The sequence below is a fragment of the Aedes aegypti genome, chromosome 1, assembly GCF_002204515.2.
Source record: "Aedes aegypti strain LVP_AGWG chromosome 1, AaegL5.0 Primary Assembly, whole genome shotgun sequence".
NCBI classification, from domain to species: Eukaryota; Metazoa; Arthropoda; class Insecta; order Diptera; family Culicidae; genus Aedes; species Aedes aegypti.
Window position 1 is genome coordinate 4,105,972 of NC_035107.1, and position 18,577 is coordinate 4,124,548.

General features: G+C 41.9%; 1 protein-coding gene across 1 annotated transcript in view; it reads left to right on the plus strand.

Moving 5' to 3' along the window:
- Positions 1 to 18,261, plus strand: part of LOC5572380 (cytochrome P450 307a1) — a 34,011-nt gene extending 15,750 nt beyond the window's left edge. The window contains exon 2 of the mRNA XM_021838794.1: positions 16,193 to 18,261. Coding sequence (XP_021694486.1) covers positions 16,193 to 17,442 — 1,250 coding nt within the window. The 3' untranslated portion in view covers positions 17,443 to 18,261. The remainder of the gene's footprint in view (positions 1 to 16,192) is intronic.
- Positions 18,262 to 18,577: the final 316 nt, after the last annotated feature.

Consider the following 18,577-nt stretch of genomic DNA (forward strand, 5'->3'; position numbering starts at 1 on the left):
ATACGAAATAATATGCTCAATTTTTTTTGGTTAAATTTCTGAATAAGTCCTTTGACCTGAAAATCTGCGATAGATACCTCGTGATTGCATTCGAAGCTCCAAAAACCTGCGATAAGACCGCGCAACAAATTGACAGTTCAAGATCTTTTCGAGTCTTGGTCCATAATCTACTTCGAGTAGTTCAAAAAACTTGTTTCAAAAAACAAAAATAATTTCTAGCTAGTGCTAATGGCATGTTTTATTTGGTCTTAATTCAAAAAAGATTGAATCTATGGATTTTAAATGAAGTCACATTAAAAAAAAACTTCGATGTGAAAAAGAAGTTGAGGACAGACAAAAAAACTTGAAGAAGAAAGCGTTTATTTTCTGATCGTAGTACGCAGTTTAAAAGAAATGTCAGTTCAAACGGGAGCTGATGCAGAAAATTTCTGCATGGAATCGGTAAGAAATTTCTTTAGCGATTCTTTTTCAGCTGCAAATCAGGCTTATCAGCCTAGGATCTTATTGGACTCAACATTTTCAAAACTAAAACCATAGGTAAATACCTAAAATACTCGTTGATTAGCATTTTCAGTCCTACGCATTGGATCTGAGCTTGGAAAAACGCAAACGGAACGCAATTGTTCATTCAGAAAGCCAACGGAAGCTAATAAAGACTGGACTCGGAAAAAAGTAAGACACACAAAAATGATCACCAAAAATTCCTTTTAAATCGGATACTTCTCAAATTTTCAGGGAGCTGAATGCTCGTACATTTCTCTTAACACTGCTCATGAGATCTTGGGCGAGTCTTCGCCCATCTTTCTTACACAATTTCTCCCAGTTTTCTTCAAAGCTACATCGGTTTTGAATGTTTTTCCACTTTTCTTCGATTTCTTTTTCATTATCGCCCAAAATTTTCCGGTCGGACGACGTTCTGTTGTATTTGGCGGGTTCGCCTCCTTCGGGACCACTTTAACGCCATTCAATTCGTACCAGGCTTGGCCTAATGGCACGAAGCGAGATCCAGCCAAAACAGCGATAAATCTGCCCGTTTATGGCGCCGGTTGTAACGAACGGCTTGCTGAACCGTCCGCACTCGCAGATCTTCTGCCACAACAGGTACTTCTTCGCGAATTTGTCCATCTTTCTCTCCCGGAACTTTTCCGGCACGTACCGACAAAAAACTTAAGTCCGGGGACAGCCTCGCTTGACCAGCCACTCACGGTACAGCTTCCGCGCAAGCAATTTAGCCACCGAATTTTGCTTGTCAGTCCGGTTTGGCGCCTTCCTGACCTTAAAAACACGTAGCCCAGCCCGCTGCATGGTCTGCTGGACGAACCACTTTGACGAAATGACCTTTTTGGCCACTGTCTTATCTTCCGCCCCTTCTCTGGATGTTCCGTTTTTGGTTTTCGGCCGCTTCCAGCGCGCCGCTCGATGGTCTTCGTCTCCTGGAACTCGCGGGACACGATGGAATGGTGGATTCCAAGCCTTTTGTCGAACCTTCTGTGCGACTGACCGGTCATTATCGATTACCGCGCCCAAGATTTGCTGGCTTAGTTCGTTTTGTTTCGAATGCATAGTGAAAACTACTTGACAGATAAACATTACACTCTAAACTAGTATTACCCAAAATTTCATTAATTTTTACCCACGCGATAAAAAGTTACACCCAGAACAAAGTGTCGCATTTTTTTCGAGTCCAATCTTTAAGTTTATTCAGATTAGCTAAAAACCGAAATTTTGGCCTTATGTCGCGTATATTTCAATTTATGATTTATAATAACGTTTTTTGTGCAATCTGAGGACGAAAAGTAGCAGTAATTTGAAGAATTCGCATGGCATTCTTGGATCACAGTAACATGATTGAATGATAAGTTTGACACATCTGTGTTACGCATCTTTTTCATACCTAGAGTTTGCATACAAACAGGTTTTCCTGCTTAATATAGATTTTAACAAATTGATGTATAATCATTGTACGTGGAAACAGATTTTCCAATGAAGAAGAGAGGAGTTTTCTGTAAAATGAGGGGGTATTTCCATAGAACATTTTTTGTCCAAATGTTTCCAAAATAGCTGATGTAGAGGCTATTTGTACTCCACATTTACAGAGTAGTCCGCAGCTGGCAAGAAAGGCGCCCAATAGAAGAAACCTGTTTTTTTTTTCTTCAAAGTAATTTTGACAGCTGTTCTTAGCGGGGTGAAAAATCATTTTTACTTGCGGAACAGAGCGGATTTAAATAAGAGTTGTGTCAATGTGAAACCGAACTGCCATTTCCATACAAATCTGCGTTCCGATTGAGCAGGAGACCTGTCGAAATTGGAACATGACGTCACTCTTGTTTATAGGCACTCTAATTGAGAGGAACATTTTTCCGCACGGAAAAGTGACAGCACCATAGGATTTACATGGCAGGCGTTACCGACGTTACGAAATCGGCTATACTTATCAGCTACCGATCAGATTAACTTTAGACCGAAGTTCATAAGAGAAATGAAATATCACCAACAAAAGTTCGCCGAAGTTCAGCGTCGGCATTCTACCGAAGTGCTACGCCGACAAAGGCATTCCTTAGGTGTCGGCGGAGCACTAAATTAGAACGCCGTCGCCGAACTTCGCCGAAGTTTTAACTACCGAACTTCTAATTGTCACTCGAATTGTCAATACTTTCCTGCTGCGGGCTACATTTAAAGCATGATTTGCTGCTGAAAAGGAATCGCTAATGACATTTCTCGCTGATTCCTTGCAGATATTTCCCATGCACCAAGATAGGTCAAACAATTACTTGTCAGCAGCGAATCAAGTTTTAAGCCTGATTTTCTGCTGACAAGCAATTTCTTGGCCTCTCTTGATGCATGCGTAATTTCTCTAAGGAATCGCTCGAGAAAGCGCTTTTTCTGATCGCAATACGCAGTTGAAAAGAGATGTCAGTTCAAACGGGAGTCGCTGTAGGAAATTTCTGCAAAGAAACGACAAGAAATATCTTTGGCGATTCCTGTTCAGCAGCAAATCAGGCTTAAGGGTGAATTCACCTTAGGCATTTGAAAACATTGCATGGCATTCTTGGATCAAAGTATCTTCCTGGAATGACAGGTTTGACTCATCTGTTTTACGCGTCTGTTTCATATGTACGTGAAATCAGATTTTTCATTGAAGAAGACAGTAATTTTCTGTAGAATTGTTTAATAGCTGCTAAGTGGATATTTCCATAGATCTATTTTTGCTAAAGAGCTTCCAAAGCAGCTGATTTGAAACGCGTCATGTAAAAACTATCTCTGTTGTACATCTAAGCAATAAAAGGCAGATTTTGCTTGCAAGCGCTTCCTACAATAGGGTAATGTGCCAATATCTATCGTATCCAGCTTTTCACGAGTGCTAATGGCCGCCACAAGCGAGCTCGCTTTCTGGTATGGATGTTTGAAATGGTTTGACATTTGGCTTGGGTCGTTTGATAGCTAATCGATAAGTTAGATGATCGATCTTATCGATTTGCTGTCAAACGACACAAGCCGAACGTCAAATCGCCCGATCCCTACCAGAAAGCGAGCTTGTTTGTGACTGCCACCAGCGCTCGTAAAAAGCTGGATTAAGCCTTGATCAGTGAGAACCTGCAATTTTCCCAGTATTGCAGTTAATGATGCTGATTCAACCCGATGCCAAACTATTCCTTCCCTAGACGGCTTTCGCAGTGTGCAATAAGATTCTGATAAATCTGCATCGTTTATTGGAAACAATGCAATGTAATTATTGCTTACCGTTGCCTATTTCGGCGTATCCATTTGTATATCGGGCGTAATCCGTTTTGATTCGTCTCACAACTAAAGCTTAGTATGCTATTTCACTCAAGAAAAGTAAAGAAATTCCTTGACTGAATGAGTCAAGAAATTTTCTACAGGGAACCTCCTTTGAAATGGCATTTCTTCTCAACAGCGTCCTGCGATCAGAAAAATGTGATTTTCTGGACCATTTTTGGGAAGAAATTTTCCACGCATCGAGATAAGCGATTCCTTTTCTTGTCAGTAGCAAACTAGCCTTAACGGCTCAAAATTCAACGTTTCAATCCTCTTCAACGTTGTAATAAAATGCTTAACTAGATTATTTAGATCTTCGTACTTCCCTATCCATTCCCACAGCATGATGAACTATGTGGATTTCCCTTAAACATTATTACGCCGAACATCGCTCACGCATTGATGCGCGCAAGTGTTTTTTCCTCAGTCCGGACGGATGAAAACCTTTGTTGACGCACTCAATTTCCTAAAATTTCGTGAATTATGGAAGTTTTACGGTGTGTGTGATTAGAATGCAAGTTTTGAGTGAAGATGCACGAAGGTTTTCCATAACGTTAATAAGTACCCGGTGAAGTAAGTCACATAGGAAGCGACGGGAAGAATTTTGAATCGTAATGTGGTGTGGCTCAGTCGATCGCTAATCAGATTTCGCTCGGTACGTCTTCGTCTATGTGATTTCAGTGAAAAAGTCCAAAGTTGGTGATTGAGCTGAATTATTTATAGATATACAGTAGATTTATTGCATTTTTGGTGTACAAGAGTGGACGAAGCATAACATCTTTCACAAAATTGCAGTTGGAAAATGGATTTAAAGTTTGATACGACGAAAAATGCGACGAAGTAGATCGAAATCATCTTCGATGATAAGAATTCGCTCCTAAAATTGTAATATTCTACATCTTTTTAAGCAGTAATAAAATCATAACAATTCCCACTCATTTCTCCGCAAGCAACTCGATTCGATCCTTCCCGCAGAGAACACTGCATCATCACATTTCTGTCTTCCTCCGGCAAGAGCTCCTGTTTCCACGTTTGCACCGCCACCACACCCCGCTTCCTCAAATTTACTACGCCGTCCCGCTGCCTACTCACACAGAACGGAACGAAACATAATTATCTGGCGCTAAAACCTCCATTGTCTTCTCCTCCGCTGCCGCCGCCGCCTTCTTCGATCGCTGCCTGCAATAGACCTATCCGTGTCCGAGTCCGAGTCCGAGTGTGATTTACTCGCTCCCGCGCTGTTACCCCTCCTCTCCGCCCCGCCACCCCTTTGACCATACGGAACGTGGCGCGTTTTTACTGTTTGCGGAGAAAATTGCCCTTGTGCTTGCGGTCGGACTGCAGCGCGCATGCTGTTGCGGTAGTGCGCAGATCGGAGCTTTAATTACACACCTCGCACATGGGGGCCTACCTCGGCGCAGAGACGGACGCATGTGCATCACGCATGTAGGTACTTACGTCGATCGATCAATCGATCGGGTGCGATCCCGTGTGCGGTGTGAGGTTCCCGGGACGAAACCCGAAACCCGAAAGACTTCACGTGCTCTCGCTCAGCCGCCGAAAACGTCATTAGAGAGTGCGGTGTGTGCGTGTGTGAACGAGAGAGTGAGAAAGAGAGGGAGCGCGCGCGGGTGGAAGCGGTGCCTACTTTGATTCGACTTCGCCACCTGTTGACGACGGCCGTTCCGATCGATTCGTTCCGTTGCGTTCGCGTATGGTGGGAAGAGGTACCGTTCTGCACCAGCTGGTTCAGCAATTCGGCGGAGGCGCTTCGCAGCTAGACAGCTAGCCGACAAGGCTTCTGGTCTTCGGGTTCGGTCAATCAGGGTTGATGGGGCCTCAGAAGACGCGGAGTAGAACTCTGCTTTCCCAAGAATGCTGCCGGAGCAGATGAATAATTCATAGCTCACCTGTTTCGGCGAGAAGTCGTTCGTCGTGGCCTGCTTGGATAGGATACGGCGCAGACGACGAGCAAAACGAAGAAAGATTGCCGAGGGGTCCACCGAGCTGAAAAGGATCGCTCGGCTGATTCGGTAGGAGTGAGTGAGTGAGTGAATTGTTAATGAATGAATGGATTAAAGCGTGCGCGTAGCAGCGTAGCTCAAAACCATAAAAAAAAGTTAAATGGATGAAAGATAACCTACATTTCCTCAGGCGAGGAAATACGCCGTTAATTTTGTTTACATTAGCATCGCATATGAGGATGGCTGGGTGAAAATGGGTGTGTATCAGCTTGGGACGAGAAGCTTCTTAATGATAGTAATAGTAGGAAGAGTCGATTATCGTTGATCATCATTAAGTCTAAGGCGAGGGTGCAGCTCTCTTGCACGGTTCTCGGATCGAGGAATTGTGTGGATATTACTGGATATTCTTCTGATTCGCTTCCTCGCGAACTTCCGATCGCTTCCATGTGCTCTGCATGGTAAACATCATATTTTTAGAACCGCCCCAAGGTGACACCGGATCTGGTATTATTCCACGGCGAACATTTTCCGTCCGGTCAATTGCATAATAATGCATTCCTTCCGCGTGCATCCTTGTGGCCCCGAAGAGCCGCAATAAAATAAATAGTCGCGTGCAGGAGTAAAAGCCCGCTTAATGACTGCCGCGTCGCATAAATACGGCGCTAAAAATCTGCATATGTGATTCACCGAGTGCCGCTGATGATGGCCCGGAAAAAAATCCCACGGAATAAATAAGCATAAATCCAACCGGTTATCGCACTTTTGAGTACGCGCTCCCCCGCAGTGTCCGCGCGACCGTTCGTTCGATATTACATAAAACTGTCAACCTTCAGCGAGGTCTTGCGCTGCGCCAAAAGAGCCGCTGCCGTTGTAAACTTCCGCAACTTGCCGCGGCAGTCTAGCAGGCGGCGACAACGACTTCAACGACTTCAGCGCGATGACGTCGATATCTACGCATGATGCAGCCCACAGACGCTCAGACGGTTTGACCAACATTGACTCCGCCCCCAGGTTGGTGCTCATGTTGGTGCTATGTTTGACCGTGTGTGATGCTGCTTGACGAACCAATTTGACAGTTTGTGAAACCGATTTGACGGTTGACGAATCGGTCGGCCAAAATCAAACGAGTTTGATTTTGCTCAAACCACCGGTGGGCGGAGCCAAATGTTTGACGAACCGATCGTACCGTCTGTAGGGATGTTGCTCGAACATCGACGTCATCATGTCAAATTGAAGCTTCGACGTCCCATGAACTACCGATGCAGATGGGTGGAAAGTCAAAATGCGTGAATTTACGCAGCGTCGGTGCCATAGTGATCTATCAAATGCACGCTCTTGAGTTGTTTCTATATGGATAGTAAAATATCGTTTCCAACTATCTCTGACCGTTTTCTTTAGCAAATTCATCAAGGATTCTTTAATTATTCCTGAACCAATTTCTCCAGAAATATCTTCAAAGAATCCATCAGCAGTTTTACCATCCATGGATTGTACTTGGATTTGTACTACAGAGATTCCATCAAGAATTTTACCAGGAATTTCTCCAGGTAATTCTCTTCTAATATCTTTAGGAATTCTTCCAAAACTCCTTCATAATTCCACCAGGTGTTCCTCCAGAAATCCAATCAAGATTTTGTCTAGTGATTTAACAAGAAATTTCTGTAAGAATTCCTTTATAAAGTCCTACCGAAAGTTTAACTGAAATTCCTCATGAGATTCTATCAGGAGTTCCTACAAAGATTCCATCAGTGATTCCTCTGAGAATGATGAGTTCTTCTTCTTCTAGGCGTTACGTCTTCACTGGGACAGAGCCTGCTTCTCAACTTTGAGTTCTACTCTAGAGTTTCTACAATTTTTAACTGAGAGCTTCCTTTGCCAAAGTTGTCATTCGCGCATTCATATATCGTGTGGCAGGTACGATGATACTCTTTGTCCAGGGAAGTCAAGGAAATTTCGAATTAAAGATTCTGGACCGACCGGAAATTTAACCCAGAAACCTTCAGTATGGTTTTGCTTTGTAGCCGCGAACTCTGACCACTCGGCTAAGGAAGGCCTCTAGAATCAGGAGTTATTCTAGGGAATTAAACACAATTTCATCCAGGCATTCCATCAGGAGAACTTCTAAAGATTCAATCATAAATTTCACGTAGGTTTCATTTAGCAGTTTTTTTTTTTTTTTTTTTTTTTTTTTTTTTTTTTTTTTTTTTTTTTTTTTTTTTTTTCTGGCATTACGTCCCAACTGGGACAAAGCCTGCTTCTCAGATTAGTGTTCTTATGAGCACTTCCACAGTTATTAACTGAGAGCTTTCTTTGCCGATTGACCATTTTTGCATGTGTATATCGTGTGGCAGGTACGAAGATACTCTATGCCCTGGGAATCGAGAAAATTTCCTTTGCGAAAAGATCCTCGACCAGCGGGATTCGAACCCACGACCCTCAGCATGGTCATGCTGAATAGCTGCGCGTTTACCGCTACGGCTATCTGGGCCCCATTTAGCAGTTATTTCAGGGTTTTTATCAGGACTAGCTCTAGGGATTATAGTTCCTCTAAGAATACCATCAAGAATTCTTCTGGGGGTATCATCAGATGTTCGGCTAGGGATTCCATCAGGAAATCTTTCAGGGATTCCATCTGGAATTCCTCCACAGATTCGATCAGGAATTCTTTAAGGGATTGCACCTAGAACTCAACTAGGGAGTTCATCAGAAGTTTCTCCAGGGATTCTATCAGGATTCCACCTGGAATTCCTCCATGGACTCTGTCCGTCGTTGCTCCAGTTCTAGGAGTTCTTCTCGGGATTTCAACAGGAATTCCTTCAATGATTCCATACAGAGTTTAATCAAGAATATCTTTACAAATTCTTCCAAGGATTCCTTTAGGAGTTCACCCAGGGATTTCATCAGAGGCTCCTGTATCTATATTATCTGTATTTATGTATCTGCATCTGGATTCTATCGGGAGTACCTTTAGGGCTTTCATCAGAGTTCCTCCAGGGATTCCATCAAGAGTTCCTTCTGAGATTTCACCCGGAATTTTTCAAGAGATTAAATCAAATGTTCCTCGCAGAATTCCATCAATGTTTCTTCTAGAAATATTATGAGGAGTTCCTCTAGGGATTCTATCAGGAGTTCTATCTGGAAACTTATCAGGATTTCTACCAGGGATTTTATCAGGAGTTCTCAAAGGGATTCCATCAGAAGTCCATCCAATGATTAGGAGTTTTTCCAAGAATATCTATAGATAGGAGTTCTTCCAAGGATTCCATCAGGAGTTCCTCCAAGGATTCCATCAGGAGTTCCTCCATGGATTCCATCAGGAGTTCCTATAGGGATACTATCAGGAATACCTTTAGGGCTTCCATCAGAGTTCTTCTGGGGATTGCATCAGGAGTTCCTCCAGAGTTCTTTTAGAGATTCCACCTGAATTGCCTCCAAACATTCAATCAGGATTTCCTCCAGGAATTCCTTGAGGAATTCCATCAGGACTCTTTCTAGGGATATCATAATGAATTCTTCTAGATTCTTACAGGAGTTTCATCAGAAATTTCTTCAGGGATTCCATTAGGAGTTCCTTCAGCGATTGCAACTGGAACTTCTCCAGGGATTCCGTCAGGAATGTATCTAGCAATTCCATTAGAAGTTTCTCCAGCAATTCCATCAGCAGTTCCTTCAGAGATTCCACCTGGAATTCTTCCAGAGATTCTATCAGGGGTTCCTCTAGGGATTCCATCACTAGTTGATCTACGAATTTCATCATAAATTCCTCCATCAGGAGCTCCTCCAATAATATATTTAGGATTTCCTCCAAGAAATTCCTCCAGGGTTTCTTCTGAGATTTCACCCGGAATTCCTCAAGAGATTCTATCAGGAGTTCCTCTATAGATTCTATCAGGAGTTCCTTCAGGAAACTTATCAGGAATTCCTCCAGAAATTTCATGTGGAGTTCATCAGGACTCCTGATTCTACCAGGAGTTCCTCTAACAATATCTTTATATTCCTACCAGTAACGATTCTCTTACCTCAAATCTACCTGCCCCACGAATATAAATTCTAGAATTTCAGCAACAAATTTTGCCTGCAATGAGCAGAGATTTGTTAGAAAGGACGATTTCAATAATTTACTCTTTGATTACTTTTTGATTTATACTCTAAATTTGTCGAAATAGTCATTTTTAGAATCATAGAACAGGTAGAAAATGAGGTTACGCTTCGCCACTGATTCCTCCAAAGATTCCATCAAGAGTTCTTCTAGGGACTCTATCAGGAATTCCATTAGGGATTCTGTTAGGAGTACCTTTAGGGCTACCATTAGAGTTCTTCTGAGAATTTCATCACGAGTTCATCCAGGAATTCCATCAAGAGTTCCTTCAGAGATTCCAGCTAGCATTTCTTCCGAGATTCTATTAGGAGTTCCTCCAGAGTTTATATCAGGCGGTCAACTACGACTAACATCAGGATCTTCTAGGGATATCATAAGAAATTTCTCTAGGCATTCTATCAGGAGTTCCAGCAGGAATTATATGAGGAATTCCTCCAGGGATTTCATCAGGAGCTCTTAAAGTGATTCCTTAGGGAATTTCTTCAAGGGATTTCATCAGGAGTTCCTGCAAGAATTCTTCTTCTTCTTGGCACTAACGTCCCCACTGGGACATAGCCGGCTTCTCAGTTTACTGTTTTTATGAGCACTTCCACTGTTAATAACTAAGAGCTTTCTTTGCCAAAGTTTCCATTTTCGCATTCGTATATAGTGTGGCAGGTACGATTGTACTCTATGCCCAGAGAAGGCAAGGAAATTTCCTTTATGAAAAGATCCTGGACCGACCGGGAATCGAACCCAGACACCTTCAGCATGGCGTTGCTTTGTAGCCGCGGAATCTAATCACTCGGATGGGATGCCTCCAAAAATTCTTCAAGGAATAAACATCTCCAAGGATACTCAAAGGTTATCAGGAATTCCTCCTTAGATTTTTCCGGAAATGTCTCGGGATTTTATAACCGAAATAACTCTACAGATTCCATCGGATATTTCTCAAGGAATTTCTCACAAACTATCTTCAGAGATTCTTGGGGGTTTTCAGAAATTAATTCAGCAATTTTACCAAAAATTTTCTATAAAGATTTCACAAGTAATTAGGGAATCCATCAGTATATCATCAAGTGACTCTGTGAGGAGTTCCTCCTAGGATTCAAAAAAGGAATTCCTTCAGCGATTCCTTTGAAAATTCGTTCATTGAATCCAACAGGAATTGCTTCGAAAATTTCGATAGGATTTCCTCTAGGCATTCCAACTAAAAGCTCTCCAGGAATGTCTCTAAGGATTCCACCAGAGGTTCATCCATGGATTGGATTTGAAATTCTCCCAGATAATTCTCCATGGTTTCCATCAGGAAAATCTTCAAGAAATGAGCTGAAATTCTCATAGGGGTTCCACTAAAAATTCTTCTAGAAGCTTCACCAATATTTTTCCGTTGATTTCACAGGAAATTCAAGAAAATCTTCTGAAAGTTCTTCCAAAACATTCTGGAAAAAATCCTTCGGTTCCTTCAGAGATTTCACCAGTATTTTATCTAACTATTTCTTCCGGAATGGTGTTTTTTAAGAAATTTCGCCATGAGTTCTTCCACGGTTAAGAATACCAATAGAGTTTCGCTAGAAATTGTTTACCAGAAAAATCTAATACAGCTTCGCCAGAAGTTTTACCAGAAAATACTTCAATGATTTGACTAGGATTTTCCTACTTCGAATTTTTCAGGATTATCAGAAATTCCTCCAGGGTATCAATAAAAAAACCACAAGTTCAAATGACTTTTTTTTTCTGGAAACCGCGAGAGAATCGACCAGCAATTCCACGAAGGGTTGAACTTCAAGTTGAATTCCTTGAAGGATTTTTTGGAAAATTTCTGGAAAAAATCATGGAATAATTTATTCTGAAATCATTGGAGGAATCACCAAAGAAAACACTGGAGAAATTCACTGGGGAAATTCCTTAATATATCTCCGTAAGAACTTTTAAAGCAATCCCTAAAGGAGTTTCTACAGGATTCTCTAAGGCAATTCCTGGTGGATTCCATGGAAAAAATCCTCCAAGATATACTGGAAGGAATTGATGGATAAATTCCTTTAGGAATCCTCGGAGAAATATCCGGTAGATTCTTAAAGTAATTCCTTCAAAAATCCGAGGTCGAATGCCTCGTAGGTTCCCTTAAAATCTTTTAAGAAAAATCTTTTAAGGAAACACTGGAAGAATTCATAAAATAATTTATCGAAGATTCCCTAGAAGAATCCCCTGAAAGTAACCTGGGGGAACCTCTCGAAAAATTGCAAGCGGAATTCCTGGTGAAATCCCATGTGTGAAATTTGTTTTGAATTCTTTTGCAGTATTTCTTGCTGAATTCCCAAAAGCTTCCTGGTGCCCAGACAATCAGAAATCGCATGAAAGTTCACGTTTAAACTCGTTCATTCATACTAATTACATCAAACCCGCAAAACACCGTGGATAAACTCGTCAGTTTGATGAGTTTCCTGGCATAAAACACTTCTTTTCTGAGTTCATTTATACATTTTGTTTCGTCTCGTACACTCGTACAAAGTAAGTCGCATCAATTCGTAGCAGCTGTCAAATCATCATTTGTTATCATAAGCTAAGTCGCATAAGATCACAGGTTAGTTTTGTACAATATTTATACACTCGCATTGTATGTTATTATTTATCACATAATATATGCACGCATATTTCCTCCACTTTTGTACGTAGAAGGCCTTTTCGCGACATCTTATAAGTGAAATGTTGCACATACAAGGCCTCCAGGTGATTTTGTTATACGTACATTTTGGTTGTCTGGGTGGAATCTCAAGATGAATTCCTTAATGAATCCTTGGAGAAATTTTGGGTGGAATCACTGTAAGAGTTCCTGAAGTGAATCCCTACATGTATTTCTGTAGGAGTTTTTGAAGAATTTCTAGCAAAAATCGCGTAAGAATCTCTGGAAGAATGTTTGGGTTAATCACTGAAGGATTTTTTGGAGGTATTCCTAGGGAAAGGTTTTTGATGCATAGGAGAAATTCCTGGTGGAATTATTGATGGAAGTCCTGCAATAATTTCTTGAGCAATCTCTATAAAAATTTCTAGAGGAATTCCTAGTAAAAGAGCAGGAAAAAAATCCTTATATAATCTGTATAGAATTTCTTGAAGTTTCGATGGAGGAATTCCTAAATACATCTGTGGAGGATATTTTGGAGGAATTCTTGAAGGAAGCATTGAATGAATAAATCCCTCGGAAGTTTTTGTGTAAATCTCTGGAGGACTCTGTAGAGAAAATTACAAGAAAGAATCGCTGAAGAAATTCCTTTTGGTTGAATTTAAGGAGGAGTCCTAGAAGAATCCTGAAAAAAGTTCTGGTGAAATCCTTATGGGAATTTCTGGTGATAAATTTATTGACAAGTATCTGAAATAATTCGTTATGTGATTCCTGAATAATGATATAACTTTTAGAGGAAATAAAGGAATCTTTGAAAAATTGTGATAGCAATCTCCGGAAGAATTCTTGAAATCAGCCTTGAAGTAAACTCTGAAAAATTACTGAAGAAATCACTTGAGGATTTTTTAGATCTATGAAGGAATCAGTAGAGGAAACCCTGAATATATAGCAGAGGAATCTTTGAAGGAACCTCTGGAAGAAAGCCAGCCTGAAGATTTTTCCTCGGAGGAATTTCTGGGTAAATCTGTGGATAAATTTCTAGAGGAATTGTTGATGAAATTCCTGGTAGAATCCCAGGAAGACTTTCTGGTGGAATCCCTAGTATAATCAATGGTTCTGGAAAGACTTCAAAGTAGAATAACTAGAGAAAACCGCTAAAGACTCCGAATACAAACTTTAAAGAAATTACCCTAGCCATTCTCATATCGATGACTGCTCAGAATAATCCCCGATAGAGATCCCTCATAATTTTAGAGTTCTGCCGGAATACTTCGTGCGAATTGTTATTGTAATTCCTCCTCAATATCCATTTGTTCCGGTATTTAAATTCTGAAAGTTCTGCTCTTTGCATCAACATAAATCGGTTTGACTAACTTGGGGGCGGAGTCAATGTTGGTCAAACCGTCTGAGCGTCTGTGGGCTGCATGACGACAACGTTGACCTATGCCTACTTGTATCGGGTCGCGGTAGTTCGCGCGCTCTCTCTCTCTCCCTCTCCCTGGCTCGTTCTCTCACGCCCGAGCAGAGACTGACAGTCGTCGAGCGCACCCAAGGATCCACGGCGAACTTGACCGTCAAATGTACGAAAAAATGTCGTTTCTTCTTTATTTCGGTTATGTTTTATCACACACACACGGTGCGAGCTCATTTGAATACCGAACTCCGCTCCGTTTTGCTCATGTTTTATGAGCGCACGAGAAGGAAAAAAAAATCGGATCCGCCGCAGACCCTCGACCCGCCGATCGGGAGACCTATATTTACAATCGGAACGTGTCTCTTCGGCGCAGACCTAGTTCTTCGTTGCGGGCGGTTCGATTTTTGCGATGTCGAGGAGAAGGCCGTTGTCGATCGATTGTCTCGGTGCGATAAAGTATCCTCCACACTGGAGAGCAGAAGCATACTTTATGGGAGGTACAGCCGCAAACACGCGCAACCGAAAACGCACGCATCGCAGTAGGCATGGGCAAAGCGAAGTAACCGAGGGAACTACGCGGGGAAGAAACGGAAAAAGTTAAAATAAAATTGCCCTTGAGACGCCGTCCTGTGTGCAGAATATTGTTGTTGTTATTCCGCACCGTGCTGCAATCAGAAGTTGGTCAGCGGGGTCGTCGGCGATACGCGCGAGATGTGATTATAAATCGATTTGATGTTAATATCGGGGTCGGGTTACCAGCGATCGCGAACTCCCAACGAAAATGGTTTCAAATGGCTGGCCACCCTGCCAGACGTCTGCTGGGGCAAATGGTTTCCTGATATTGACCCAGTATCGTGCCGGTGTGCGGCGACGGCGACGGCGTGAGAGATCATTCTTCCCCTCTGCTTCCTTGATTCCTTCCTTCATCCGTAACCTCGCAGACCATTAGGGTAATTTGCCCATTATTGCGGTATTATCTATTATTGCGGTAGAAGAATTAAACCCTCATTATTAATCGAAAACTCTATTTTCTATGGATATTATTGATGATGATGAAAGCTTATATTATTCCCAAGCTCTACGAGATGAATGCTTTAAAAATTAAACGATTTTGATCGTTGGAAGAACAGTTTTAAATGATGCATCAAGAAAAACCTATATTTTTAACCAGTCTCTCTATCTACGGGCGGGTTTTCATAAGCTTAATTTATAAAGTTTAGAACCAAAACAATTATATGTAGCGGGTATATCAGTTCAGTATAGATGTAGTTACATGGTAGAAATTGAATTTTGAATAAAAGTTCTATATTTTTGAGAAAAAGCATATACCGCAATAATAGGACAATGAAAATAGATTTTTGCCTATTATTGCGGTATCTGTAAATCTCATTCAAAAATTCCATATTCCAATAGTCATTTTAAATGTAATTGCTGGAAACATTAATTATATTATTAGGACACTAATTATGGACATCATTTTGAGTTATTCATACATTTATTTAGTCAAACAAAAGGTTTATGTTTATTTTTACCCTGTAGTTTCTCTTATTTACAAATATTTTGCAAATAAACACAATGTTTTACCGAAAAATCACGTAAACTGACTGAAAATCGGAACACATGCCAAAAATACGTTGAAAAACTAAGATATAAGATGATCGCAAGGAAGCAAGTCTTTAAAATTGTGTTGCTAGTTTATTTTTAAAAGCATCAAAATTGTAGGTTATACTTAAGTCAACAAATTCATTTCTTATATAGCGACTAGTGGTCTCAGATGGAAGAACCTTGTCTATACACTTTAACATTGTTCACCTACGACGAAAGAGGAGACGAAACTGGCAGAAAATCATTCGATACTGTTGATTTGTTTTCGAATCGTGACATAAAGTAATGAATTAGTTTTCGTCATAGATAATGTCCAAATTCACACAAACTGACAGTACCGTGCAGTGTCATTAACATGGAGGGAGCATAATTTCAATGCTCGAACATTGTGTGGTATTGGATGTATATTGAATGTAATGAAATCTATGATTTTTGGTATACCGCAATAATCGGACGGCACTACCGCAATAATAGGACAAAATACCGCAATAATAGGACAGAGGAAGAGCTTCAGATTTATGTCAAAAAATGTATGTATGATTCCAAAAATTACTTTCTTACTTCACTTTACTCCAGACAAAGGATAGTTTTAACACTTAACATTGCAAAATACTATAATATTTAGATTTTGGACAATGCAATACGATTTTAATTTCAACACCGTGCTTAAGTCCTCCATAATAGGACGGATACCCTAACTCTAATTCGATCTTCCTATTTTCCATTTATTTCAGCGCTTGCTTTGTGCGATTGGTCCTCGCTGCAGCAGAAGCGACGCAATTTGGCCCGTAAGCACTGTTCGCCGAGTGACGCCTCCAGCTACTACCAGAAGATGAGCGACGTCGGCGTTGCGGAGATGCACTACTTCATGGACCAGTTGACCGACGTGGTCACCCCCGGCCAGGACTTCAAAGTCAAACCGCTGATCATGCAGGCCTGCGCCAACATGTTCAGCAAGTACATGTGCTCGGTTCGGTTCGAATACGATGATGCCGGCTTCCAGAAGATGGTGCACAGCTTCGACGAGATCTTCTACGAGATCAACCAAGGATACGCCGTGGACTTCATGCCATGGTTAGCTCCATTCTACTTCCGTCACATGAGCAAGCTGAGCAGCTGGTCGAACTACATCCGTGGGTTCATCTTGGAGCGCATCGTCAACGAACGGGAACAGAACCTCGGCGAAGACGAACCAGAGCGTGACTTCACCGATGCCCTGCTGAAAAGTCTACGGGAAGATCCCTCCGTCAGCCGAGACACCATTATGTACATGCTGGAGGACTTCATCGGCGGCCACTCCGCTATCGGAAACCTGGTCATGCTCGCCTTGGGATACGTTGCAAAAAATCCAGAAATCGGCGCCCGCATCCAGCAGGAAATCGATCACGTTACCGACAAAGGCCTCCGCAACGTCACCCTGTACGACACGGAAAGCATGCCCTACACCGTGGCCACCATCTTCGAAGTCCTTCGGTACTCCTCATCGCCAATTGTTCCCCACGTTGCCACCGAAAACACTTGCATCGGCGGATACGGAGTTCAAACCGGAACGGTAGTCTTCATCAACAACTACGACCTCAACACCAGCGAGAAGTACTGGGATCACCCGGAACGGTTCGACCCCAGCCGGTTCATCGAAAGCGCCACCCTTGCGCAGATCCGCTCGGATCTGGTTGGATCGCCAACAGCCAGCGAAGACCTCAGCAGTATTATCAAACACAACAACATCGACTCATCGAACGAGAGCCAGAAGCAGATCCTCCGCGTCAAGAAGAACATTCCACACTTCCTGCCCTTCAGCATCGGCAAGCGAACCTGCATCGGCCAGAACCTGGTCCGGGGCTTCAGCTTCATCATGTTGGCCAACATCCTGCAGAAATACGACGTCCACACGAACGATCCCGCCCAGATCAAGATGAAGCCCGCCTGCGTAGCGGTCCCGCCGGACACCTACCCCCTAGCGTTCACGCAGCGCTCCCAATAGACTAGCCCTAGTAACCCACCCCCCCCCCCCTTGTAAATAGCCCCATCCCCACCATCCACCTTCATTAAATTATTTCTCACCCTAAATCAACCAAAATCCCGCCGTCAATCGCGCCTTCATCTCCATTTCATCCTCCCAGCCAATGTCTTATCGAACCCAGTAGTAGGCCAGGAAACAAAAGTAATTCAGTGGTTGCCGTGGGAAACTGTCACCCAGCCGCATTTCCCCCCAAGTGACAAGTAGAACTTTATTATAAACAAAATGTTATCTAGTTTGTAGAGAGCGCTCCCGGAAACACACACACACAAACACACAATCACTCAAAAAAAATCGGAGATGCGTACCGCAAAGCCTAGGATAATGGAAGTAAATATTTCGTTTTTATAAAACATAATACATATTAGCAGTGAAATCTTAGACATAGTAGCATAGGAGCCAAGTAGGGATGTGCACCAAGCGCGATGAGATCAAGACTATTTATATGCATAGATCGAGAACGAGGAACCATTCGTGCTGTTTCGATGGTCCACAGCAGCAAAAAAGTACTTAAATAGGCTAAGTAAGTTGTTTGAACTTGTTTTTTTTTCTTTCTCTCTGTTTTGATGGAACAAACGGTTGAACTGGTCGACGAGGTGACATTTTTGGGCACCGATTCGTCCGATTGCAGCTAGATTAGGATTGCATTGACATGCTTGGAAAGAGAAGTACGAAAAGCTTGTTGTAATGTCAGTATTTTGATTTTTTTTCGAGTACGAACCAAGACTGAATTGATGATTCTTTCGAATTTGTTTGAAAGTTTTGCCTCAAAATTGCGTTAATGAAACGGAAAAGTATTTTCGAGTTTTGTTGCCCTTAAGCAGTAGGTAAGCGTAAGTGGATTAGATTATGAATCTAATCGTGACCTAACTTTAGTAGCAGCGATCTATTCGAAGTTAGTTGTATTAATGTGAAATCAAAAAGTATTGTAAAATAATATAATATTGATGAAAATTACTTTCGATTCGTTTTCCTGTTGTATTGTTTCGATGACAAATTCCCCAAACGTAACAAAAATTTTGGATTCGCGAATCAAGTTTCCTAAGAGAATGACTTGTTTCTGCATGGTTCACCTCTGGGAGGGAGGCATAGATACTAT